Source organism: Anser cygnoides, chromosome 20 (assembly GCF_040182565.1).
Source record: "Anser cygnoides isolate HZ-2024a breed goose chromosome 20, Taihu_goose_T2T_genome, whole genome shotgun sequence".
NCBI classification, from domain to species: Eukaryota; Metazoa; Chordata; class Aves; order Anseriformes; family Anatidae; genus Anser; species Anser cygnoides.
In genome coordinates this window covers 2586728-2612033 of record NC_089892.1, presented here as the reverse complement: position 1 = coordinate 2612033, position 25306 = coordinate 2586728, and the positions used below count along the sequence as shown (strand labels likewise).

The 25306-nt window shown below is 43.7% G+C and overlaps 1 protein-coding gene across 3 annotated transcripts; it reads right to left on the bottom strand.

The window, feature by feature from the left end:
• Positions 1–88: 88 nt before the first annotated feature.
• On the bottom strand, positions 89–16529 carry RAB14 (RAB14, member RAS oncogene family). Of its 3 annotated transcripts, XM_048056783.2 has the most exons (10): positions 16287–16529; positions 14860–15115; positions 14151–14314; positions 8299–8357; positions 6939–6992; positions 5353–5530; positions 4161–4227; positions 3176–3263; positions 2821–2851; positions 89–2207 (listed from the first exon to the last, which is right to left on the bottom strand). In XM_048056783.2, the coding sequence occupies exons 4-10, from the start codon at positions 8348–8350 to the stop codon at positions 2030–2032; spliced, it is 648 nt and encodes a 215-aa protein (XP_047912740.1). In that variant the 5' UTR covers positions 8351–8357; positions 14151–14314; positions 14860–15115; positions 16287–16529; the 3' UTR covers positions 89–2029. The 3 variants fall into 3 exon arrangements, with proteins under 3 accessions (XP_047912740.1, XP_047912731.2, XP_047912736.1); XM_048056774.2 differs by lacking the exon at positions 14151–14314; XM_048056779.2 differs by lacking the exons at positions 14151–14314; positions 14860–15115 and having other exon boundaries at positions 16287–16528.
• Between the last annotated feature and the right edge of the window lie 8777 nt (positions 16530–25306).

The window sequence follows — 25306 nt, the reverse complement described above, 5'->3', positions numbered from 1 at the left end:
CTGTAGGGCTCCTGTCCTATTGAACAGCTCCAAGGAACATTAGCACAGAAGTAGAGAGTGCCAGAGCAAGTAACACAAGCCACTCTGGTTTATCTAGATACAGGTACTTTATTTACAAATATTTAGATTAATAGCATTGTTACATCAAATGAGAAGTACAGCAGTCCAAACAAATCCTTTCTGTGACAGAAACAATAAGACCTACTGTAACTTATTCTGGGAATACAGGTATTGCACCTCAACAAGCTGTAGTCATTAGAACATTTACTTCCGAACTTCACATCAGCAGCAGGTCATGGTCCCTGGGCAAACCCTTTGTGGTGCAACCTTGGTTTAAGCAGGACACTTTAGCTGTAGATTTGAACATAGCCATCTATTTAAGAATATTAGTTTAAGAAAAAAAAGACTACCAGACAAAACAAAGGGACAGTGCACAAGTTACCCAAATCCTATTGTTTGCACATTCCAGTTTTGGCTTTTTATTTAACATTGACTGTACAATACTCTGGTACCACTGTTGACTTACAAGTCTGAACATTGTATAGTTTTAGTGTCTAGAGAGAGATTTTAAGACTACTTTGTATTTTAAACACGGCAGTAAGACTAAAGGTTGGACATTTGATCACTTAAACACTTACCCCCTTCCATTTTGAAGTCGTATTTGATGTTTTCCAAGTGAAGCTGCATGTGAAATACAGTACTGCATAGAGAGCAACACATTTAATTCTGACAACAGAGTAAACCCCACATGCAGTTCTACAAAATCCACATGTGCACGGTCACCACTTGACATCTCCCCTTTAGAGAAGTATTACGGGTTGTGTCACCCTGTTAAGGATGTACTCTCTTTCTGAAGAAACCCAAGTCTTAAAAGGAACCCTCACATGGTACTGTTAAAATACAACGGTAGCTAAAAATCCCTAGAGAGCACATTGTTTTGACTGTCCAGTTCAGTATCTGACCATTGAAAAAGTTAAAGGTATAAAAGCATAAGGTGTGCAAGAGAACCAGCCTTTGTATACAATGCAAGGCAGGTAATGAAGCCCAATAATGCAAAATGCTTACAGAAGAAAGCAGGTTAGCACACTGCTGATTGCACAGAACAGGATTAATAAAATGGCATAGATATACCACAGTGCAAAGATGAATGACAGATTCCACTAGTGTTAATTTCTGCATCGGGATTAGAGTTCCCCCAGCACAATGTCCACTGTCAACACCGAGGAGTTAAGCCTATGTTAGTGAACTGCAGTTACACCTATATCTGTACTAAGGGGGCATGTGGCCACATATAGGTCATACTGTACAAACTGATACTTTCTTATATACTGTTCTAATGCCAGTAATCATTTTCTTCATTAAAATCATATACACAGGATGTATTTAACTGTTAGCTCAGTTCCTTCAAATTTTATACATATTTACGTTCTGTTAACAAATGTAAAGGATAAAAGTGGCAAAAAATGATGTAAAGCTATGAGCACAAGAATGAATGGTTTGTTTCCCTGTGCACGTTGTACACTCCTGTGCCAGCCCACCCCTGCCCCCAACATGCACACCACAGGGAATTCTTTCAACAAGCACATCGTTACAGAGCCCCTTTCTACCATCAGAAGTCATTTCACAGCAAAAAACTTATCCTTTACTATGGACAGCTCTACACAGTTAGAGGTGGGGAAGAAAGGCTGAAGAACCATAAAATTAAACCGTACAAGACAAAGCCCTGCGAAAGTGTAAAATCATGAGTCCAGCATCAGTGCTCAGTTTAAATTACGTATCTGTGACACTATCACAAGGACAATCAAGGAAAAAAAACTTCTAGATTTACCATGCAGGAGAGGTTTTATTACTCTACTTGCCTTTGATAACCTGATTACATCTAAAGTTGTTTAGCAGTTTAGTATTGTGTTAAACTTGTTTCAGTTTTAATTAAACCCAATAAGATGTACAGAAGACATGGAAGCAATCAAAAGCACTGCTCCCAACAGACAGGTGAAAGGTCAGAAATGAAGCCATGAAACAGAGGTCACTAGCAGCCACAGCCTTCTCTCTGGGGCTGGGGTTCACTGGTTAGTCGCCCCCCCTGCGGAGCCGATGGTTTGTGCTGTACACCCGATTCTGCAGCATTCAGATCCAGGCTTCCATCTTGGATATTCTGGTAGATTTTCTTGGCAGCCTCCAGGAACGCATCTTCAACATTCTCTCCACTACGAAGAGAGCAGCGGGAGTTATTTAGGTTACACTTGAGCACAGCAAAGCAGGCTATGGAGGCAGCTGGCTAGACACCTTTGCTGGGATTTGACAGGTCACCAAGTAAAAGCTGTTGCTACCCTGGTCCTCTTCTCTCAAGAAAGAAAAGCTTACGGTACTTAAAGCACACGTGTGAAGTTTAATAGTCCATTTGCAGGACAATTTCTGATACGGTAATTCACTCCCTAGCCTTTAAATCTGCTTGGAGTAGCCTTGAATACCACTCCATCCCAAAACACGGAATATCAAAAACAAGCTAAGGCATTGAGCCACACGTACACAAGTTCCAAAGAGGCTACAAGACAGTGGAGTGACTGTTAATCAAAACCTTTTTGTTTAAAAGATTCCATTAAAACAGGTGCTACTCAGAACCATATTTATTAGCACGTCTGGAGATGTTATCCTTTGTGTTCTGTCAGGCTACCCTTACCTTAGGCTAAGAATTTAAAACTGTTTCCACTTGTAAAACCTTACAACACCTGAACCTCATGGCTATATTTAAGAGGAATATAGAGGTTATAACTGAACAGATCACATCTGATACATTAACTCTAGGCAGAAGTAACTTACGTTTTTGCACTTGCTTCAAGGAACAATAAACCTGTTTAGAAACAGAAGTTTAACTGTCAGCGCATAATACACTTCAAACAGCCTCCAGTCATGTTCTATGACCTTCAGATTGCATGCAAGAGACTACTTTAGCCATAAAATACCATTTAGTGCTAAGTTAAGGCATCAATACACAAGCTGATTTCTAAAACCAAGCACAATTAGAACTAAGCCAGGCTATCTGAGGCACAGTAGAAGTTTGTACATATAACTACGTTACTTTGGAAGAGCAAGCTTGCATCTATCAAGGGCGAGGATTCACTTTAACATCGCTATCTTGTAGGAAACGTAACACCTCAAGAGAAAAAAGACACACCATTTTCTTCAGCAAATTGTTTGGCTTCTTCATACGTAACATCTCTCTGTGCTTCCAGATCTGCTTTATTTCCTATGAGGATTATCACCTGGTTCAGAAGAGAGAAAATTAGTCTGAGAAAAGGCTTATCATCCAGTAACCCCTTTATTACAAGATGAAAAAAAAGAAAAATGAAGCGTTCAGAAGAGTGCTGCTACAATACCCATGCATCTTCAGGAGGACACTGTTCTAGCAGTGCCCCCTCTGTGCAGTCAGGAGTAGCACCCTGCTGCCACTTTCAAATTCTTTAGTCTGTTCTCATGAGGTGGTCATAAAAAAAAGCAGTACTCCTATTCTTTACTCATGGAAAGTTGTACTCTGAACCACACTTCTTGCATTTTTTTTAGTCACCTGCTAATCTAGCCAGAATCTTTAGCAGTTCTTTCACCACAGTAAGAGTCTTCTCAGGAGCTTGGTTATAAAGTATTTTAGAGTCATTCACAAAGACTGAAGGACAACTTCATTGTTTAGTCAAACAGACACAGAAGAACCTTCTTCCCTCACCACCCCTCCAGAGACCTGGACAGCTTTTTTTGAGATTTAATTTACATTCCAGTCTAAGATGAGTTCAAATTCACTTCATTACCACCAACAAGGCAAGGCGAAATAGTAACAGCAGTTAAGGATTGCTCAGAAGTGACCATAATTTTGGTCTCCAACTGCTGAAAACAGCCCAAAAAGCAAGTAAAGCAGAGCAAGATTTTTGGAAGAAACCATTGTTTTCCTACAGAGAAGCCTACATTTTTGCACCAATTGCAGTAAGGGAAGAGTTACCAGTGTACTGCAGGGTGGGGACATAAGGGTAACTGGGAACTAAGTAGCTGAGAAACATAGGCAGCTTCTTTTAAAGAACACTGTGACCACTCCAGATGCTTTGGCATAAGCCTTCTAACTCTCGCTTTGAGATAATCAACCTTGATTTCAAGCTAAGTAGAGTCCAACTTACAGTATTTGGATTGGTGAGATTCCTTGCATCTGTCAGCCAGCTGCTTAAGTGATTATACGTACTTCTTCTGCAAAGAATCGAGTGAGCACAGGTTTTAGCTACAGAGTTTTTAGAATACTTAAGAGCCAACAGTACAGTTAGCATCCATTACCCACTCTAACACGTCATACCTAATCCTCTCCCCACCTCAAGAAAGAAGAAACAGCAGCACCTTGTTTGGACTTGCACCAAGATTTCAACAAGCCACGCAGCAACTCTTGCAACACAAACAGAAGACAGACAGACCGATTCCCACTTCCAGTATGTAGCAGTACTACTGCTGGCTTCACAAGGACAACACTCACATTGTGTTGTATAAAACAATAAAGAATTTCCTGACAGATACTCTTTCAGAGCCCTGTGCAGTAGTACAGAGCTTTGGTAACAAACAGTACATACGGTAATTTGGTTTTTACTCGAGATTTAAGCAAACAGGCGATACGCCTATGTCTAAAAACAGGAGGTGCTTGAAGAATATCAAGAGCAGCCTCAAAAAGATGAAGACATGAAGAGAGACATGAAGGCAGAAGTACTTCATGTTGCACATCTAATTATTCTTTTAAGTAGTATCTTGAATTTTCATTTGTGAAAGAAGAACGGGATAGCTTCCACATGGTCTCCTTTTATTGAAGTCTGACTTCAGGGCCTCTTCGCAGGCTCGTCCTCCAGTTCTTATGTACTGAGAGAACACTGAGCATGTTTACACAGCCCACTGCAGTAGCAGTAATATTCTGTCCTATGCCTACTCTAAGAACATTCCTGCCAGGCAAGCAGCAGGAATCCTCTGCTTCCCTACATCACCAGGAAGACAGAAATCCATACAATGAGGGGTAATTCCAAGGGGAAAGCCAGTTCTTTAGCCAACTTCAACACAGGCAGCCAAGACCTGAAATTGCAAGATCCTTAGGACTTGTCAGCAGTGAAGTTTTCCAAGAAAAGCAGTTCAGTTAGTTCCCTACATTTCATTTGCAGATTTTTAAATGCTTAAAAGTTATTCACATAAGAAATGTAGTAAGCTTCACACATGACATCCCAACACAGCGTCCTTTAAATGAAGTCAAGAGGACAGACAAGACGGTAAGTAGAAGGCTGCAGTACCCAAATAGCTTCTCAAGCACACAGAGCTACAATACAAGCGTCAGCAGCATCTTACCTGGTAATGTCATAGACCATGAGAGCTCCTGCTGCTCCTCTGTAGTAGCTTCGTGTGACAGCCCTGAATCGCTCTTGTCCTGCTGTATCCCAGATCTGTAGTTTAATTTTTTGGCCACTAACTTCAATTATTCTTGTGCCAAATTCAACACCAATTGTGTGGGGGCAGTCCGCCATAACTGTCACGAAAAGTAAGAGGGAAGATCAGATCCTTCTAGCATAAGGTCTCCTTGCTACAGGGATCTTACTGCCATCGCTTTTGTTATGCTGACTAGACTTCCAGTCTCTAGGAGACTTTTTACAGCTACAGTAACTAACCTGTATCACTTAACCAGGAATAAAATGATTTCTGGAATTGTTCTTAGTTTTTAGAAGTTAAAAGTCTTCTCTAATGAATCTTACTGCTGATACCATTTAGCTGTATGCATCAGAAGATACCAAGTCAGTTGATTCTCAGTCCTATCCTTGCAGAAATGTTTAGCTATTTTAAAGCTGTCTTTTCCTACTGGATTAAAGAATTATCAAGATACATTTAGAAGCCTCTAACATTTGAGAAACAAACATCCAGGTTGTTTCAGATGGAGTAACAGTATGACCGTCCACAGGAAAAAGCCAGTTTCACAAGTAGCTATCATATGGCCAATCAAAACCAAAAAAGCGGCTTCTAATTAGAATTTCATTTTTTAAGAAAATTAATTCTCAATTCTTTAAGAGAGATCAAGAAAGTTGAGAAAGGACAAACATATTCAAGCTGTCTAGAGTGAGTCCTGCAGTACAGGTGTTTGACACGTTAGTTTGGCTGTACAAGTTCTACTCAATGCTGATATTTTTCAAGAATTAAAAAAACATGGAACCACCTGTTCATGAATTTAACCATATGCAAAGCAGCATTTAAACAACTGGGTTATCTGGGATTTTGATTAACAGATAACTACGGATTTATCCACTGAGCATGAGCTACAGGGAAAGTCGTAAGAGTTCAAGAGCTACTGCAAACTCAGATGCAATGCACACTGGTAAGAAGAATTGAAGATAATTGTTAATTTGCTGTGATAGCACACATGAGGAAACATTACAGTGGAGACGGAACGCAGTAAGCCTTAATCACCATCACGCAGGGCAGTCCCAGTCTCATGAGTCACAGCAACTACAGAGGACGACAATGCTACTTAAGCCTGCAAACAAAGAAAAATGAACTGCCCCCCCTTTAATTCCTTCATCTTTAAAAACGACAACTCCGTGTTTGAGCTATAACAATATTAAATGCATGCACATTTCAGACAATAAATCTCACTTTGTTTCGTATCGCAGTTCCCTGGAAGAGCTATAAAAATGGATGTGGTCTTCCCACCACTCAGTTAAGCCTGAAGCATCACTCTCACTATTACTACATCAGCATTTTGTTTCCATACTTGCAGAAGTCAGAAACAAACAGAAAATCTGAGCAAGTAGCATACAATCACATGGTTAGAAACAAACCCAGGTTCAGAAAGACAATGCATCAAGCTCATGCATGACAGAAGCAGAAAGGCAGGAAGGAGGGACGAAGGATACCAGTTTGAATAAATATTGTAAATTTATACTCACATTTCTTTTCTGTGAATTGATGAAGCAAACAGGACTTTCCTACACCCATGTCCCCTGTCACAGAAAGAACAGTTAAGGCTGACACCACATCTTTGTCGCAACAAGTCCATTTTGTTCATTTCACACAACAAGAGTACAGATACAGGCAGCCAGTCCTCCCTCAGGTCTGGTACGCAGCATTCTCTGCCTGGCTACAGCCCTTAAGAGTTATCAGCTTCCGCATTGTAATTTTGGTTACAGGTGGAGGGTTGAAAGCAAGGGCGGAACAGAAACACACAAAGGCCGCCTGCATTACTGACTTCACATCTGCTTCAGTAGGTCGCAAGCTGACCTGCAAGAAGTGGAAGCGCAACACACATTTCAAGTGCCTGCCCTCCTCCTGTCACCTCCAGCTGCCGGTAAGCACATCAAAAATGCTGACAGTCGACCAGAACACACCAAGAAATTGCCTCACTTCCACTGATCCCCTTACACAACACCCACAGTGAGAAACAGCAAGATCTTTAGTACCACTTTTCCACTGGCTGATGCTGCCACGGCACCCCGACTCACACACCTTACAAGATTGCAGATCACTGCCACGTACGCAAGATCATTAAGAATTAAACAATTAACAGCAATACCAGTTCTTCCAGCAGAGTAATAAACGCAATCAAGTTGCTGGCTCTGAATAGCCAAGGAAGCTGCAGCTAAAAGCAACCTTTCCAACACAAAACTATAGCCTAACAGAGGCTTACAAGCCTAAAGCAAGGGATTTTAGTTAGCACTTGGGTCGTCTCCAATAAAATTTAAGACCTTTGAGGCTAATGGTGGAAAGGCAGTAACAGGGCTACAGCAAACCTGTACCCACACATCCGAGAAGCCATCACAAAAGCTCTTCCCATTTCCAGTGCATTTAGAGATTTTCCTAAATATAAGCCTGATTCAGGGACAACACACACAACCCTTAGAACACTTTTAGAATCCTTTCCCCCCCACCCCCCAGTGCTGTGCAAGGGGCTAAGTGCCACGGCCCTAGCAGGGAAGATGTTCAAGAACACTGAAGTATGTCAAAAAGAGCAGTGATTTGCTGAGGATCTCAGCAACAAAGTGAACTCTGCAGAGTATTCTTTGGTACTTGCCCCAGCCCGCTTGGCACCAGCTGTACCAGCACACAAAAGCATTTGCCTTTATCCTGTCAGTGGCTGAAGTTTCAGGGCAAGCATGGCAATTTGTGAGGGACTGAGGTTGGACGAGTTGGACCAGAAGAATTAATGCTACAGCAGGTAACGTGCGACAGAAGTCAACAAGTCAGGCACAGGGTTTGTAGGCAGGATCACAGAAACAAACACCGATAGGTATGTGTCCACTTCATACTTACCAATAATGATGTACTTAAAGATGTAGGAATAGTTGTAAGGTGCAGTTGCCATTGTGGCACTAAAAGAAAAAAAAAATAAAAACATATCAGAACTGCTACTTATTCACTGAACTCAGCCCAATTCACCCGATTTAGCTTATACAAGCAAAGAAAAACACCCTTCCTCTCTCTCCCCCAACTATCTTTCCTTTCACATTCAAGTGTTGTTGTACTTCCCCAATCACTGAATCAGTGCCAGAGCCATTCCTGCCAGACTCCCATATCATTTGCTCTGACCCTCTATCAGCAAGAACTCCGAACAGAAACCCGCTCTTAGTACTCATTCAGCTTTATCAGGAAAGACTCCAAGCTGTTGAAAAGCTCCAGGAGCTTCTTGATTTGCACACAGTCACTGAGCAGACCAGCACTCACCGACCAAACAGCTGATGGGAGCTGAAAATAAAGTCCAACTCCAAAAGAAAAACCTGAAGAGGATTAACAAAACCAGCTATTTGGAACTATTACCACACTTTTGAGACTTGCAGCAGAAGCAAACAGTGCAGTTTGCCTCCAACAGTTAAGAATCACTTAAGACAGCACAAGAATACTGCAGCAGCCTTAACTGGAGCCTGGACTTCTACATGCCCAGGTCCAAAAAGCAGCACAAGCCACAAGTCAGATGTTCAGGAAGTTAGTCAACACATCTGCGGCTTGGTTAGCACAGCAGCACTACATTACAGCAAGGCTTAGCAGCATTTTTTTTTTTTTAATAGCATAGCTCACCAGTGCTGTAAGATTTACTCACTAGTCTATGTTCCACAGTGGATGTGATAGCACTGAAGTTAGATTTGGGTTAAGGACTTCCAATATTCCAGAATTTTCCTGTGTAGAAGGAACTGGAACTGGCTCCAGCTATGTAAACTGACTCGCCAACTAACATCAGCTAGCAGAACCACGAGTCTGTACTGCCCAGATTCACCTTTGTCATTTTGCAGTGAAACGCCTGCTTTTGTCCCAGGTTTTAAGTTAAGAGTTATTGGTGTGATCAGTGAAGCAAATGAAGATTTCTGCTAGGAATTCACCACTTCCTTCCCTGTTCCTGCGTGGCAGCCAGCCAGCGGCACAGCAGTACTTGTAATACAGAACATGGCTTCAGCCTAGCAAGGTTTCTATTCAGCCGTGTGTCATCCACATGACAAATTGAAGCAGTATTGCAAAGAACTGAAAACACAGGGAAGCTTACAAGCCTGTACCTTTTTCAAAAGCAAACTGGTGTCTCCTCAGCCGCGATTAACCCCCAGCGCTGACCTGCAGCCACAAGAAAGGTGACTGACAAGAAATCTCATTCACAGCACACAGCCAACAGCCGCTGCGTCGCACGGCTGAGGTTTAGAGCAAACACTCCTATCTAGACCTTGGAGGAGGGACGGCTGCAGCAGGTAGGTAAGAGGGGTTTGCACGATCTGCACCTTTCCTCCGTGCTTTGCTCAAGATCCGGGAATTCAAGGCCTTCTCTCCCAAGCGATAACCAAAGCATTGACACTCAGTCCTAAACGTACACACATGCTATTAAACCAAGCCTAATCCGTGATAGTAAACACAGGACTGTTTTGGAGCTTAATTCTTGTCCACGTTGGCGAAAACAATCCCAGAGGAAGCGCCGCGCTGGTTCCAAGAGCGGTCGTTTCCATCGAGAGAGTTTCAGAGGAAGTTCCTCCACGGCAGCGAGGGGAAGCCGCGCACAGCCGGCCCACACAGCCGCCACCCCCGGGTCTCAATCTGAGCAGCAACTGCTCAGAGCGCTTTTACCGCTCTCCTGAGTAAGGATTCACACCCAGGACTGACAACGCACTGCCTTTGTCCACTGTGGAGCAAGCCAGCAACTGCAGTGCCTTGTCTCCTGGAAGTGAAAGATCCAGAGCTGCAGTATCAGCTTCAAGACAGGCACTGACAATTTCCAACACCGGCAAATACCGACAAGTACCTGCTGGTCAGAATCCAAGTTATTGTGACACTGCTCAAACACCCTGTACTTCAAGATTTCCAAATCTATCTCCACGTGTTCTTCCTCTTCTCCAAGATGTCCCAGCAGCAGCAGCCTTCAGACTGCAAGCACCTTCTGATCGAATGCACTTGTTCTTGCAGGTACTTTTAACTTGCCGCCTGCTTTCTAAGTAAAGCTGGGAGGGCTGAGTTCATGTCTTGATCCATTTTTTAGGCAGACAGCTGAACAGGAAGACTAGGAGGTATGTCCATGAAGTACACAAAAGCTTAAACAGACCAACTGATACGTGCAAGCCCTTCAGGACAGCACAAAGCATGCTGTTCCTCAAAGAAAGCAGGTGCTCCGGCCACAGCACAGGAAGAAAGCTGAAGAGCTCAGCAGCACTAACACGCACCCCGTTGGAAGGGCGGTATTGTTCTGAGCAGTACCTCTGGGTGGTGTACGTATGGTAGTACCTGCTACCTTACAGGGGTTCAGCAATGCAGTGCTGTGAACTTCAAGGTAGGGAGCTGCTCATGCAGTGATTAAACTTGTCCTGCAGAAACTCCGTTGTCCCCTCTTCCCTCAAAATCCCAGCTGGCTAAGGAACGCTAAGTACTCCAAAATACTCCAAGGTTAGTGGTTTTGAACACCTGACTTCACAATAACGCAGTATGTAACAAGTGAAGGGCACATGTCTCACTACTCAAGCTTTCAAAAAGCACTGCTGCAAGGTGGGGAAGACTTTTTTTTTTTAAAAAAAACAGTGGACTAAACCAGGACCCCTGTGCAGGCTATACCACAATCTGAAACGAGTCTCTAACTAGAATCTTTACTGACAAGTATGCGGTTCTGTTTACTGGGCTCTTTGCTTGCTGAGGTATGTCAGTTTTTGTAACAGTCTTTAACGAATTCTATAACTAAGCTATTTCAGTATAAAAGAAATTGTCACTGCTTTGCAACATATGCATCAAAATCAGTTCCCACTTCAAAGTGAAAGCTAGAAAACCAAATTCTGTGCTTGGCAACAAAGTCAGTTACCCCTTCCCACCCATTTCTTAGCAGACTTCAAGCCACATTCACTGTGACAACTTCATCCTCGTTCTGAGAGTGACATTAGGCTCCTCACAGAGGGGACATGCACCACAGACCCCACTGGGTGCAGCCAGAGCTAAGGTGCTCTTTCCACAGCTTAAAGAAACAAATTAGCAGCAATACTGAGAAATGCACTGAAGCCATGAGCCTAGAGCTTCTCTCAAGTCCCAGATAGTTCAGGGAGAAGTTACTGTGTATGACAGATGTACTGACAGCTTACAGAGATGGATACTAAGTTTAAACAGTTTCTGCAGTTAAACTGAGCAATAAAGCAATGCTTTGGTATGAAATCCATTCCAAGGGTCACGCTGCAGAAAAGATGCTGAAATGCTCCAAATTAATACTAAGGTCAGGAATCTTTCCTGAAGAACAGATGGCCTCTTTAAAAAGGCTTTTAACATTCGAATTCCAAGGAGGATAAGCAGGAATCCAAACTACACTGAAATCATGGAATAAAATCGACATCCCTTTTTTCCCCCGTTTAAAGATGAATCACGCAGCAGAAATGAAAATATTAAGCGAGAGTTATAGACATTAAGTAAATCATCTGGGATTAAACTATTCCACCTTGCAGCTAACAGCATTTTAATCTCCTTAACGGGACAGAACCTTGCTAGTAGTAACACATTTCAAGCTTTTCACGATTTTACATCATCCCATTACTTCACTAGGTGGATACACATGACAACCCCTGCTGTAAGATATTCAAGATCTAAAAATAAAGGTGGACCTGAAATGTTCTCTGATGAAGGGGCTGAAGTGTGACAGAACACAGAAGACACAGGAAAAATTCAGTCTTAAAGCTCACAAGCTCAGCATTTCCCACAGATGGGGAAGGAAGTCCAGAGGAGACTAGCGCACAACAGAATTCAGTAACCACAGCACATCAGCCACGTATTAATGCTAAGGGTTAATATTGTTGATCGCTTTAGCTATATACATATATATATTCTGTAGGAATTGGTGCTCCACTCCCACTTCAGAGCCCTCTGCTCCAGACGCTTATAGTCTCTATGTTCCCATACAGGGGTTCAGAGCTGTCCTCTGAGGGGTGGGAGCAGGGAGCGGCCGTGCTGGTAGGAAGAGCCACAGGACTGGCGCACAACTTACCTGCAGCCGCTGCTGCTGTTACACAATGCGATAGCAAAGTTAACCAACCGTAGGCTTACTTGTACCAGAAAGCAGAGGTTGGGTCTGGAGGGTTGGTCTGCTTGCCTTCTTTCTTCCAACAAAGTCTGCCAACTCAGAACAAGTCCTGGCTCCTTTTCAGAGGTAAAACTTCCCCAGAGTTCAGAGCATTATTTCTGAACAGCAACTAGCCAGAGGATCATGCTTCACTCTACACACAGTTTTGCTAGCTTCAAAACCTCTACAATTAATTTCTGCATTGCAGTTAGATTAAAAACAAACAGTGTCACCACAATCCATTTTCTGCATATCTTTTCCTTTTTTTAAAAAAGGGAAGGTGACCTTACTAAGATACTAGTAACACCTGTATTTCCTCCTCTAACCAAGCACTACACCAGCATTTTGCCACCTCACTAACACCTTATTCCAAGTACAAGCACCCACCCGTACAGACTGAAACGGGGTAGTTCTAGGTGCATTACCGCCAAACTCATCAGATGCACCCAGCTGCTGATAATTACAGCCACAGCAGCCTCCATGAGACCCATGCAGTTCCTCAGAGCTTAGCTCAAGGCCACAACCCATTTCAAGTCTTCGCTGGATATCATTTGCATGGAGAATTTTCATAGCTTTATGCTGAGCAAGAAACAGTGTGTTATTAGAAGAGACGAGAACCTGTAATCACAGGTTTTATTAGACGCTGCATGTGCCGAATCCATTAGCTGGTCAGCCCACACAGAAGCGACAGCTGTCTGCAGAGGTGTCAGCTTCCAACTCAGGACAGCCTGAATATTACAGGTTCCCCTTCAAAACATACCGCCCTGCAGCCCGACGACCACTGTTCAGTTAGTCTGAAGCATTTTATTTATTTTTTTAATATCATCTGGCCATCCAGGTGTTCTTTTGGTCATTCCTCAGGGATATGTGACAGAAGAGAAACTCAGAGGGCAAGTTCAGTTTCCCTCTATAAATGAGGATGCCACTGTACCATCACATCCAAAAACAGAAACAACTTTTAAAAAGATGTTAGTTTTTCTTTCATTTGGAAAAAATATTAGTCATAAGGGGAACTGCATGCAACCACTATTATTTAGAACAGATTCTAGATCTCTACACAAAAACTAACAGGTAGTTATGATCTTTCCCAGCGCATGATCTTCCTTCTCTGCACGTTTACTCTGACATTAATTCACAATGAACACTGAGAAGAGATCGATACAAGTGGGCAGAGGGGAGGGAGGGAAATCTAGTGAGAGGCAGAATTGTTTCAACTCATTATTTTACCATTCCCCTGATGAAGACTTTTGTCAAACACACCAAAGAACGCAGTCTAACTGGTACCTTCCTTTAGAGGGCTGCTGGAAATACAGTCTATAATTGCATCAATTGTGATCTCCTGTGAAGACATACCACACTGGAAGATAATAACGGTTTTGTTATCAAATACACCCAATTGGTGAATTCCTCGTGAGTCCGTAGCAAGCCCTGAGGTACCATTACATTTCATTGTGGTTCTATCACCTCTGTGCACCACGGAGATTTAGGTCTTCCTAAACATATAAACATCTCAGCCCTCTTTAAGAGAATGGTCCCACAGCCTCCCTGTTGTTTTCCATCCCCTCCTCCTCTTCTGGGGTTTTTGTATGCTCGTCTTTAAAAAACCCACCTTCTTCTGAGACTGATCCCCGGGGAGTCCCACGAGCAGGCTGTGTTAGCAGCCCAACACTTTCTCTTTCATAAGATTACTTCCTGCTGGCCAGTTTCTTACTCATTCTTCAGTTCTTCCAGAGTCATCCTCTCTAGCTTCCCTGACTGGACTTCAGCAAGCATCTGATAAAGCCAAGCACAAGTAAATCTGGCTGAACTCATCTTCAGCGACAGCAGTCCAGCAAGCTTCTTATGAACTGCTTTTGAAAATCACTTTGTATTTCCGTATTACTTCCAGGTCCAGTTTTCTCTGAAAATGCACAAGGCCTGCATGTTTCTGGGCTCAGACTAACGAGCTGGCTGCTATGCAGAGCCTTCTTTCAAGCTGTTTTTGGAATAAATGTATTTGCTATATTCTTTCATCATGTTAAACACGCTACCTCAGCCTGAGGTCTAGTGAGTACTTCTAAAGAATTCACAGGTCTTACATTCTTTCTATATAAAAAGCCTCAGCCTTGATTTAAAATAAAGTCAATGTATCATGCCATCTTCACTTTTTGCTCAGCAGCTGTCCAGCTGCACACAGACCGCGCTGGTTATCCTTTAAATGGTTTCACACCCTATCAAGTTCTGCCATTTTATTTCCTACGCTTCCTGCATTCACATGCACACACATCATTTCTTGCTAACCACACCCTAGCACTGCAGCTAAATTAAATATTGCATACCTGTCCTCATCAGTAAGAGCACTTTCTCTGGTGTCCATTCTCTTAGCCATGGTTGTTTATCCATTTGTATGTCTTCATTTATCCTAGTTTCCTCTTCCTATAAGAGTCTAACCTGTACCACGTGTCTGTCCTGGCAGCAGAGGAACGAAGTTCCAGAGATATCAGATAAGCTTAGGGGCAGTATACACAAAAACCAGAAGAGTTCTGTTCTCAGCCTCAGAAATCAGAACAACATGCAACTGTTTGGAGTCATCACCTTAGGGGGGAAAAATAAAATAAGGTTTTAGAACAAAATTAAGGTCTACCTCCTTTGTTCCAGAAAGATACAGCAAAAAATGAGAAAGAATCATAATTAGGTTCCATTGGATGCATAAGGGCGAGCAAGTAACTTTAAAGGTTCCATTTACATTTTGAATCCTGGTACCTCCAGTTTAACAGGTTTGCTTTCAAACTACCGTCCTTTACAATAACTTTTTCTTTAAAATTAAAATAAAAACAGGAGGTTCTTCCTTCAACTCAGATTTATGACTTGTTTAAATCCCTACAGAAAACCACTAAATTTCTCCTTGAATCATAGTAAGTAAACACCATGGGGCTTAGTAAGTCCCCCAGGGCTAGGATCTTCTTCCCATTGCCATGCAATGCCCCAGCACGAGAGGCCCTCAATCCAAACCACGACAGAAAGATCCCAAAGCACACATCCCATATCACAATGTCCAGCAACTGTAAGAGTTAAGATTTCCATCTTGGGGTTTGAAGTGGTGTAGGATACAAAGCACCTATATTATACGCCAAGGTGTAGTTTTATATTTGAGAAACAAGAGCCACTATACTTCAAAGGCCTAGAGAGTTTACATCATGTAACCTCCTCCAAAGCAATACAGCCACAGCCTGAGAAAGCACCAAATCAAACACTTTTTTTCCTGGCTTTGCAGCAACGAGAACTCAGTACAATTTTAATTCAAGACAGAACTGTGCAGAGATGTCAGAGAACCGTCAAGGATGCGGTGCAAGCAGTCACCAGACAACCAGGTGACAAAGTAACTTGTCTGGGCAGAGGCAGCGCTGACAAAAGGAGCCCAGAGAACGTCTGTCGGCCCCCCGGCGGGCAGCGGCACGGCTCCCACCTCACCCCCCCCGCTCGCTGTTTTTCCACCAAACCTCCCGGCGGCGGCACGGCCCGGGAGCAGGGCCGAGGCCCCTCACGGCCGAAGCCCGCAGGCGGTGCCCGGCAGCGGCCTGCTCACACCGGGCCGGCCTCACCCCGCCGGGGCCCAGGCGGCCGCTCAGGGCCTGCCCCGGTGCGTGAGGAGAGGGAGGAGGAGAAGGAGGCGCCGCCGCCCCGCCGCGGCCTGCAGGGCCTCGCCGCCGCCCTCCTCACGGGGCCGAGCACGGGCGGCGGCGCGGCCCCCCCGGCCCCTCCGTACCTGGCCGCGGAGCCCCCCCCACGCTGGGCGCTGAGGCGCTCGGCTTCGGGCTGTGGGGCGGCGGCGGGCGGGCCTGCTCGGCGCGGCTCCGTGCGGCTCCGTGCGGCTCCGTGCGGCTCCGTGCGGCTGTGGCTCCCCGCGGGTCCCCGCCTGCGGCCGCCGCTGCCTCGGGCTCAGCTCCGGCGGCTCCGCTGCGCCCCCATCCCCGCCCGGGCCCAAGATGGCGGCGCGGCGCGCACGGGGTTTCCCCTCCCACCCTCGACGGGCGCCGGGGCTGCACAAAGCGGGGCGCGAGAGGCCGCGGCCCAGCCAATGGCGGAGCGCGCCGGGGGCGGGGCGGGAAAGGCGCGAGGCGGCCGCACGCCCGTGCCCGCGCCTGCGCCTCCGTCCCTGTCCCCCCTCCCTCTCCAACGCCCTGCGCCGGGAGCGCGCCGAGGGGCGGGGCCGGGCGGGGCGGGGGGCGGGGCCTCGCCTCAGGCCGTGCCGACACCGCCTCAGGTGAGCGGGGGAGGGGCCGGGACCCCCCCGGGTGCGGCGAGTTAATGAGGGTAAAAATTAACGAGGGACACCGCGTGGCCTGGCGGTAGGGCAGCGTCTCGCCGGGCTGGGGCCGTGTGTGAGGCCCACACGGGGAACGAGGTGGCGCTGAGGGGAATTTGTGCTTTTTGTGAGGGAAAGAGACGCGGGCCCGGGCAGCCCCCGGCAGGCAGAAAATGGCGGCAGGCTGCGGGCCGGGGACGTGCCCGCCTCAGCCGTCGCGGGCTGCCAGCGCATCCTCACGGTTATTTTCCTGTTTCTGTCTTTAGATAACGTCTACGAGCCCAAAAGTTAATGAATTGTAAAGAAAAAGACCCCGAGGTAGGTCACACGTTAGCTGCAAAACCCCCGTTTCCTGTCCGGTCGCTGAGTTCCCACACGCCGGCCCCGCAGGCTGCAGAGGCGCAGGCACACAGAGCACCCAGGCACCGAAACACAGAATAGTGCAGGAACTAAGAAAGCGCTTGTTCTGTTTCCCGTTCCAGTAAAATCCATATCCTATCTCATTTCTTTTATAACGTCCCCTGGAACGCTTTAACCAGCTTGTTAATTTTAGCTTTGCGTTTTCAAATGTGCTCGTTAAGCACTCAGTGCAGGCAATGCTAAAGACCTAAAAATACAAGATGCTGCGCAAATCTCACAGCTTGTGGGGTTAAAAAAAAATCCGTGGCTCAGGAGATGAAGAAATGCAGTGAAAGTATCATTACGAAGGATTCTATGAATCTCCAATTCCATAAACTTACCCAGATGCGCAGCTCAATTTACAGACTTTCAGCATATGAACACAGAAATTGTAGAAACGTTTAATATTAAATGAGTTCTGACGTACCAAATGAAGACTAATAACATTCCAGACTGATTTTCAGATTTTCGCTTTTTCTCTACGTAGCATTTAATTGAAACTCCTTCAAGATTGTCTTTCTGGAAAGCCTTAGGGCCTAGTAAACCTGCCAAAGGCAGTTACAGCTCCGCGGAGAAATTCCTGCAGGGGCTGCTAGCGGGCAGCCACGCAGCACCCGCCGTGTTTTTGAGGCAGAGCAGGATGCCTCCTCAGCTTCAGGGCACAAAAGCAACCAGATGCAATTACAGCAAGCAGAGGGATTCTACTTACTTTAGAACTGAAAGTTGATTAAGGCTTAAGTGTGACTGAAAAGAGCTAATAGTGCTTCTTGCCCACATACATATTTGACACTGAATCTAAATAATGTAATCTCCTCCCCTAACAGATGACTAGAGGATAATAAGGATTTGATTTCAGTCTCACAGTATGGAAAACATCAACCTCTGCTGTGTCTCCGTGTCCAAGATTCAAATTGCACCTTCACATAAAGCAGCGTACCGCTGCTATCAACTTTCCCATGGAAATATCTTTCCAGAATGGGTATTTTCCATCTCCTTTACTAATCCCATTTTCTCAACATAGCAACGTACAGGGAATTCCCTGTCTTCTGAAGTGACTGCTTTCTATGAATCACCCCTTCCCTGACACATTACTCAGCTCCTGCTGGGGAGGCACGGGATTCTCAGTTCCGCATCATCTGGGCAGAAGGCTCTTACCAGGGTAAAAAACATACATGAAAAACAACTAGTTTCTTTTTTTTTCCATTACATGTACAAGAAAAAAAAATACTATGAATAATGATAATAAAAAAGATCTCAGTAGAGAGATAAAAAATCTGCTAGCAATGCATGACTATTGTATGACTACCGTCAGTTAACTTTCTTTCACAGCTGTTAGTACCAGGGTCTTAACTTTTAAATAGGCAACACCGTGCAACAGAGCCATTTTAAAGGTTTGCAGTACCTTACATGGAGTGACTTTTACTAGAAAAATAGGTCAAAACAGGTCAGTAAGAATGATTTCCACAAGAGGGAGTCTTTAACCGGAAAATGATCTGACGATTTTGACCCAGTTACAGCCTGTTTTTCTCTCTTTAAAGAAAAATAAAATTCCTTTAAGCGTTTGGTATTTTCCCAAATATTAACAACACAGACAATAACATTTCCTTAACAGGTTTTAAAATTACGACTGTTTAAAATATCACACAGAAATCCACAGTTTTTATTTAATGTTCCATCTTGGTAGTTAGTTGAACCATGTGAGCTTTCATGTTTTCACGAGATGCAAGTCATGACAGGTAGTGTTATCTGTGATGCCCCAGGAAGGATGACAGCCTTCACAGCCTGCAAAGGAGCTGGCTTGCCTTCTATCTTCTTTTCCGGTGAAAATTCCAAGCAGTCCTGGCCCTTTCACTCTGCAGACATAAAAAGTGCATGAAGTTACCGCAGAGTGCCCCTGGCTTTCCTGTAGGGCTGAGCAACACCATCACCCAGTTCGGAACTGCTTGCCTAAAACAGGAGGGCACTGCACCTCTGTGACTAACTGGACGAGCACTTCTCCCCTCCAGTGGCCACAGACATGTCTTCAGGATTAAGTCAACAACTCTCCAAATCACTTTAATCTGAGGGCTGGGTTGTGGAGAACATACTTCAATCCTGAACAGAATGAAAAGCAGTTTTGGAATATAATTATTGTTATTATTCGCAACAAAGAAGATTAGAAGCCGTTATCTAACCAAGATGGTATTTTTTTATCTGAAACTCAATTTTCTGTGATTTACTCCCAGACGTATTTTATATAAAACTGTCATCATTTGCCAGATGATCTAAAAGGCAATACAGATTCGCTTTAAAGGGTCTGGTTTTGAATCATTTTGTTTGTGTTTATCAAATACTCCTATAAAGTTTAAAGCGCACAGAAGATGGAAGCAAGACAGAAGACTGGATAATAGCATCCGTATTTCTTCTTTGATTCTTTTATTCTTGTGAGTGCTTGAAAGCTTGCAGCAGTTTTTCAACAACAGTTATTGAGAAAAGGCTGACTTCAGCTTATTCATTCTGAACATCTGGGCAGAACCTAACAACAGTAATTAAAACCCACTAAATTGGTAACAATACCAAATTGCTAGAGATGAAATACTGCATATCGTCCCACCCTTCTTTGTGGATTTCTGCTAGGTCAATACAGCCTGCTCTTGAAAATCCATTTCTACGTGTCTCTTTCTGAAGTCTCTGTCAAGAAAGAACGGCATCCAAATTTTCTGGTCACATAAGCATTGCTCTTGGATTTATTTTTTTTTACCACAAACCCCAGGAAAAAGTAAAGACTCAGAGTTAATACGATTGATAGGTTTGTGGATTCTGCTCTTTTCAATGAAATTATATACAATGATCTATAATATCTGCTTCCTTGATTTAGATTGCATCCTTGTTAAAATACTTTTAAAATAATGATTAAATTACATGTTAACATTCATGAAGAACGTGGAACTGAACTGTACAGAAAGTTACAGTCATTTCTTACTCCAGATACTTTCTTTATACCGAGGAGAGCAGTGACAAGGCTTGCTTTAACCACGCCACTTGGTCAGAGCCACCTCCAGGCCGGGAAGTTTTGGTTCCCCCGCAGTCTGTTCAATCGTTGAACAAGATGAGTTGTCAGCAACCTCAGCATCATTTTGCTATCCCCAGAGTCACTGGGAGCAAAACAGAGCTCTTGATTCTTAAAGCTGCCCCCAGGAAATGCAGACATCCATGTTCTTTAATAACTGAAGGTGCGGCTTACTTAGCATGTGTATTTCTGAGATGGGAGGAGAAAAGCCACCATACCTTTCTTCAGGACTCTAGCTCTCCCTTGTGACACAGCTCAGCCCGAGGACCAACGGATAATGAAAAATGAAGAACACTTATGATGTTTTCAGAGCAGAAGGGAACTGTAATATCTGCTTTATAGCTGTTCCTAAGAGAAACACTTTGTGTTCCCGTTGCAATGGGCTGCTTTAAAATACTCCAAACAAGTGATTTCTTCTGCAAAGCTCTTCTGAATATTATATCCCTACTGGTAAAAACTGTCAACAATATATTATTTTATCCCTGCATTAGGTTCCTTTCCTACTATTGTTCTAGACATTCTCTGAAAATGTAACATTTCTTATTATATTTTCAAAATTCTCTACCTTTGATATAATAAACTGTACGGGATCTCCCTCTCACGCTATGATTAACAGTTTCACCAGTAATAGGTTTAATTGTTACATAATCCTGAGTAAGTGCTTTCAAAACAAAATGTAATCTTCACAGCATTCCTGTGAAGGAAGGTATTATAATTCCCATACTACAAATACAGAAACTGAAAAACAATGTGACTGAGGGCCTTGCCCTAGGACACAAATATACCAAAAAGATGGAAATAGAAGCCAGGCTTTTTTCTGCTTGTTCAAATCGTAAGTATGCTCCCACTTCAGTGGGACCAATGCTTTAAACATGTATTGTTGCATCTCGGACAATTTTTAGTTTCTTTGTTCAATTAGATTTTCACAGATAAAATAGAAGGAACAAAAAAAGTCTGCAACTGAGATCTTCTAATGCCCCTGTGAGGTGGTGAATTTGTGCCGTTACTTCCTGGATCTCTAGAGCTACAGTTCCTGGACTGCTCAGCTTGCACATGCAGCCAAGTAACAGCAGGGCTCCATGAAACTAGTGAGCATTTGCCTTTCCGTTGCAACCTGCAAGTTTTCACCCACTCATCAGCACCAAGAAACATTAAGAGGCAGCAACAACATAGAAATGCAGAAAACAGCAACGTAGAAAAATATGCAGACTTTCAAATGACAGAAGTAGGCCTCCAGTGTTCTGTATGTGTGGTAAAAATGGGCTGGAATACTGTGCATAGAGTAAAAGCTCAGCAACTTAGACTAAGGAAATGTCAGACAATTGGTCACTAGTTCCTTATTTGCAGTCACAACAGCTGCTGTGAAGTCATAACATGGGTTCTCGATGTTGGAATTACTAACACAAGTTTGCTTAACCTACAAGAAATACTGCTTTGTATGGTTAAAAAAAAAGTAAAAATGATCCATAAACCACAACTAAAGGAAAAAAAATAAAACAAAAAAACACAGCAGGCATTTATAGGACAACATGAAAGCAGTAGTTAGCAATAGTTAGGAAAATCTAAGTTATCCAGAAGTAACAATGACCAGATGGTGAGAATTTAAACTCTCACATCACAAATACAGCCAATAAAATAGCAGCAAAAGTAACGTATGTTTCTTTAGATGTGGTTTCTCTGTCTTTCTTCTGCCCTTAAACCCCAGCTTCTTTTTCTGGCTGTGTTCAAGTTTATGTAGGCAAGTACAGAAAGAAGAAGCAGCAAGGGATATTTCAGGAACTATTCTGATATATAATACTTCTGTGAGAGTTGATCACATAACACTGTATTGCTCTGAAATGACTAATCAGTCCTTTCTTTTATTTTAAGATTCTAGGTTCTTCTTTCATATCTTACCATTTCAGCTTTGTGGTGTCTGCAGAAATGTCTTTGTGGTCATTTTTTTTTTTACTTCCTTCTTTATCTTTTTTTAGTTCCTTCATCTCTTGGAAAATAGGTAGCCCCAAATCTTTTTTTTTTTTTTTTCATTTGCACATACACAATCTCAAAGCTTCAAATGAAGTTTAATAATAGTACAAGAATATTTGTGCCAGCAGTAATTCTGGTGTTAAGTAGATGCAAATCAGCCAGATTCTCTCTGCTAATGTTGTACATCACTGAAGGCAGTGAATGGAAGTATGAAATGGAAATATATCCCTTTGCCCACCTTTCATTCAACACCAACTTTCAAGCACATACAGCAGCGGCTCCAGCTGACAGTGCCAGAGCTCAGCGTGACCCCTTTTATCCTGAAAACAAAGCTGAGCTGCACTGGCTTTGACTTATTTAGGAGATCGCATTTGAACTGTGATGTCTGGTTTACTTCTCCTTTAGCTTAACATTTGATGCTGCATTCAAACTTCCATGCAGCATTTAGCACGGAGCTTACATCTTGGCACGAAAAACCCCACATTGTCACGGCAGCAGAACTGTCTGCAAAATACCAGCATCACCCTTTCAAAGACATGCAAGTTGTATGGTTTTCCTGGTTGATATGACAACGTACTCATAGGCCATTAAAAGTGGCGAAACAATGTGTGAGTCAATTGTCTTGCACAAATCAAGATTAGATCCATGCAGAGCTTCTCAAGAATAGAAAGCAAGGATTGAAGCTAGTAGCAAATACCTTTAGATATTTGTGCACCAGTTTCAAATGTATGAAGGACAATTATGTAGTAGTACTTGCAGGTACAGAACACAGAGTTGACACCCGACAATCATTTGTCTCACTCACAAAGTATCTGCCCTTCTGTTGGGGCGAATCCCGAGGCTCTTCCTGACATCAGTACGCTATCTTGATTCTACTAGGGATAAAATCCCACATCTCACTGGCTCTGCAGTGAAAGAGGTTTCTTCCTGTAAAGCAACAATCTCAACTGTTTAAGTACGCCAAGATTACTTTTTGATACGGTCAACAACCCAGCAGTAGTTACATTTGGAATTGAATATGTTTGTTGTGGCAACTGGGACCTAAAATTTCCATGGAAACATTACAATATATATATTTTTCAAAGTAAGTAAGTAAATTGAACAGCATTTTGTAAAAGTTGAATGATTTTACACTGATCATATTTGACTGACAGTTAAAGAACTTCTGCTTTAGCTGTGTAATGATTATAGTATAAATGCAATTCATATTATGCATTATAATATGTCTATTTTTAATTAAAAATAGAATTAAACACTTTACACTTGGAATTAAAACACATTTTGAAAAAAGCAGAATTTCACACACTGATTAGCACTAATGAGCCCACCCCTTTGTAGCTCTAAATATACCTCTGCTTGATGTGGACATGGTGCAGAGCATCGAGTAGATAATTCCTGTTATGAAAAGAGAACGTGTGTGACCGTGCAGTGGTGTTCGTACCACTTTGTAAGGTATATTCCTGGCTTAATGAAAGGCTCGGTACTGCCTTGGCTGTGCACAGTTCTGCTAGACAGCACAATCAAAATGGCAGATAGTTTTTAGACTTTCTAAAATATCCCAGATGATAACGTTCCCATAAAACAAAAGGATAACAGCAATATTCTTTAGCTACAGCGATGACAGAGGAGAAGTATTTACTCTTGGCTTTTGTCATTAACCCCGTCATTGTTCCATTTCCCTGCAATTCCAGTGAAGGCGTTGTTGATGGCACAGAAACCGCTTTTGTAAAAACCAATGCCAGGGTGGCACTGGCTCCGTACAATGCTTCTCTCTGATGACATGATGTAGAGAGAAAGAAAAACAACAGCTGTCTGTGGTGTGCCTGCTAGCCTGTGCCATTTCCCACAACGCCCTTGTTGTGTGTAGGGAAAACTGCTTTCAAAATGCAAGAAGTTAGAAAGTTCAGTTGTTTCTGAGTGATGCTGAGGACCTATCAATGACTTTTGTATGTATTACTGCATGTGGTAGCTCACAAACACTGGTTAACAGCAGATTGATTTTAAGGATCATCTTCCTTTCTAGAGTTCCAACGCAACCACGGGAGGAGTGAATCTGCTCTGTGTGACAGACACCAAGCACGTGAGCCATAAAATCCACGTCCTCATGCATGTGCAGTTATAGCTCATTAAGCCACTGTATCAGTGATTTGTGTTTGATTAATGACTATATAATCGATATGGGAACTGTACTACTAGTTTCTTGTACATATTCTTTTGTATGGATATACCGATACTTGGGTGAAGTATATAAAAGCAAACAAGAAATCTCATAAAAGAAATAATTAAAACAATATCTGGAATTGGAGATGTGGGGAGATGTAGCAGAAGGAAACCCATTTAGAAGATCTTGGAGCAATATATTAAGAAACAGTGAAATACTTGCCAGTTAGTGCAAAGTTTTCCACATCACAAGCAAAACCCTAGCTAAACAGAAAAAAACAATCAATCTGACTTGTTTTTTTTTTATGGGGCAGGGACAAAGCCAGGAAAAAAGCAGTAAGGTCCAGCGAAGAGAATGAACCGCAGCATAGCTTCAAGCCCTCAAGTTAAAGGTGTGAGCGAGACGTGGAGAAGCATGAAGCAGGGGAAGGAGCTGCAGCAATCTACAGCTGGCGAGAGGTGAGCTGGGAGCTCGGGGGCACGCCGCGCATCGCCCTGCAGCGCTCCCGCCACGCTGGCAGCGGCATCGGCCCCGTGTGCACCCAGCCCCAAATCCGCAGCATTTGAGCAGATCTGCAGGAGGCTCCTTCAGCGCTCAGTTCGCCTTCACCTCCTGCTTTGTCCCCTCGCCCTGGCACTTCTCGGTGCAGTTTTTGGTGGCGAACGAACTCCTGCAGCGCCGCTGCCTTGCCGTGGGGAGCCGAGGCCACCAAGGCTCCCGTGGCACCGAGTGAAGGGCGGCTTTGTGCGGCGGGCTCAGTGCCGCCCTGTTCCTTTGGCAGCAGAGCGGAGGCCGAGGGCGGGCGGCCCGCAGGGAGCTGAGGGGAAGGCACACGAGGGCACCGCGCTGGCCCCACGTTCCCAGTGCCCCTTGTGCAGCCCCTCCCGCCGGGACGGCTCCGTG

Coding starts and splice junctions, on each gene's coding strand:
- RAB14 (XM_048056774.2), bottom strand. CDS start 14,909: ATGGCTAAGAGAATGGACACCAGAGAAAGTGCTCTTACTGATGAGGAC. Junction 4,228..5,352: donor ATGGTCTATGACATTACCAG/GTAAGATGCTGC, acceptor GATTCTTTGCAG/AAGAAGTACGTATAATCACT. Junction 2,852..3,175: donor ACAATTTGCTGAAGAAAATG/GTGTGTCTTTTT, acceptor GTTTCTAAACAG/GTTTATTGTTCCTTGAAGCA.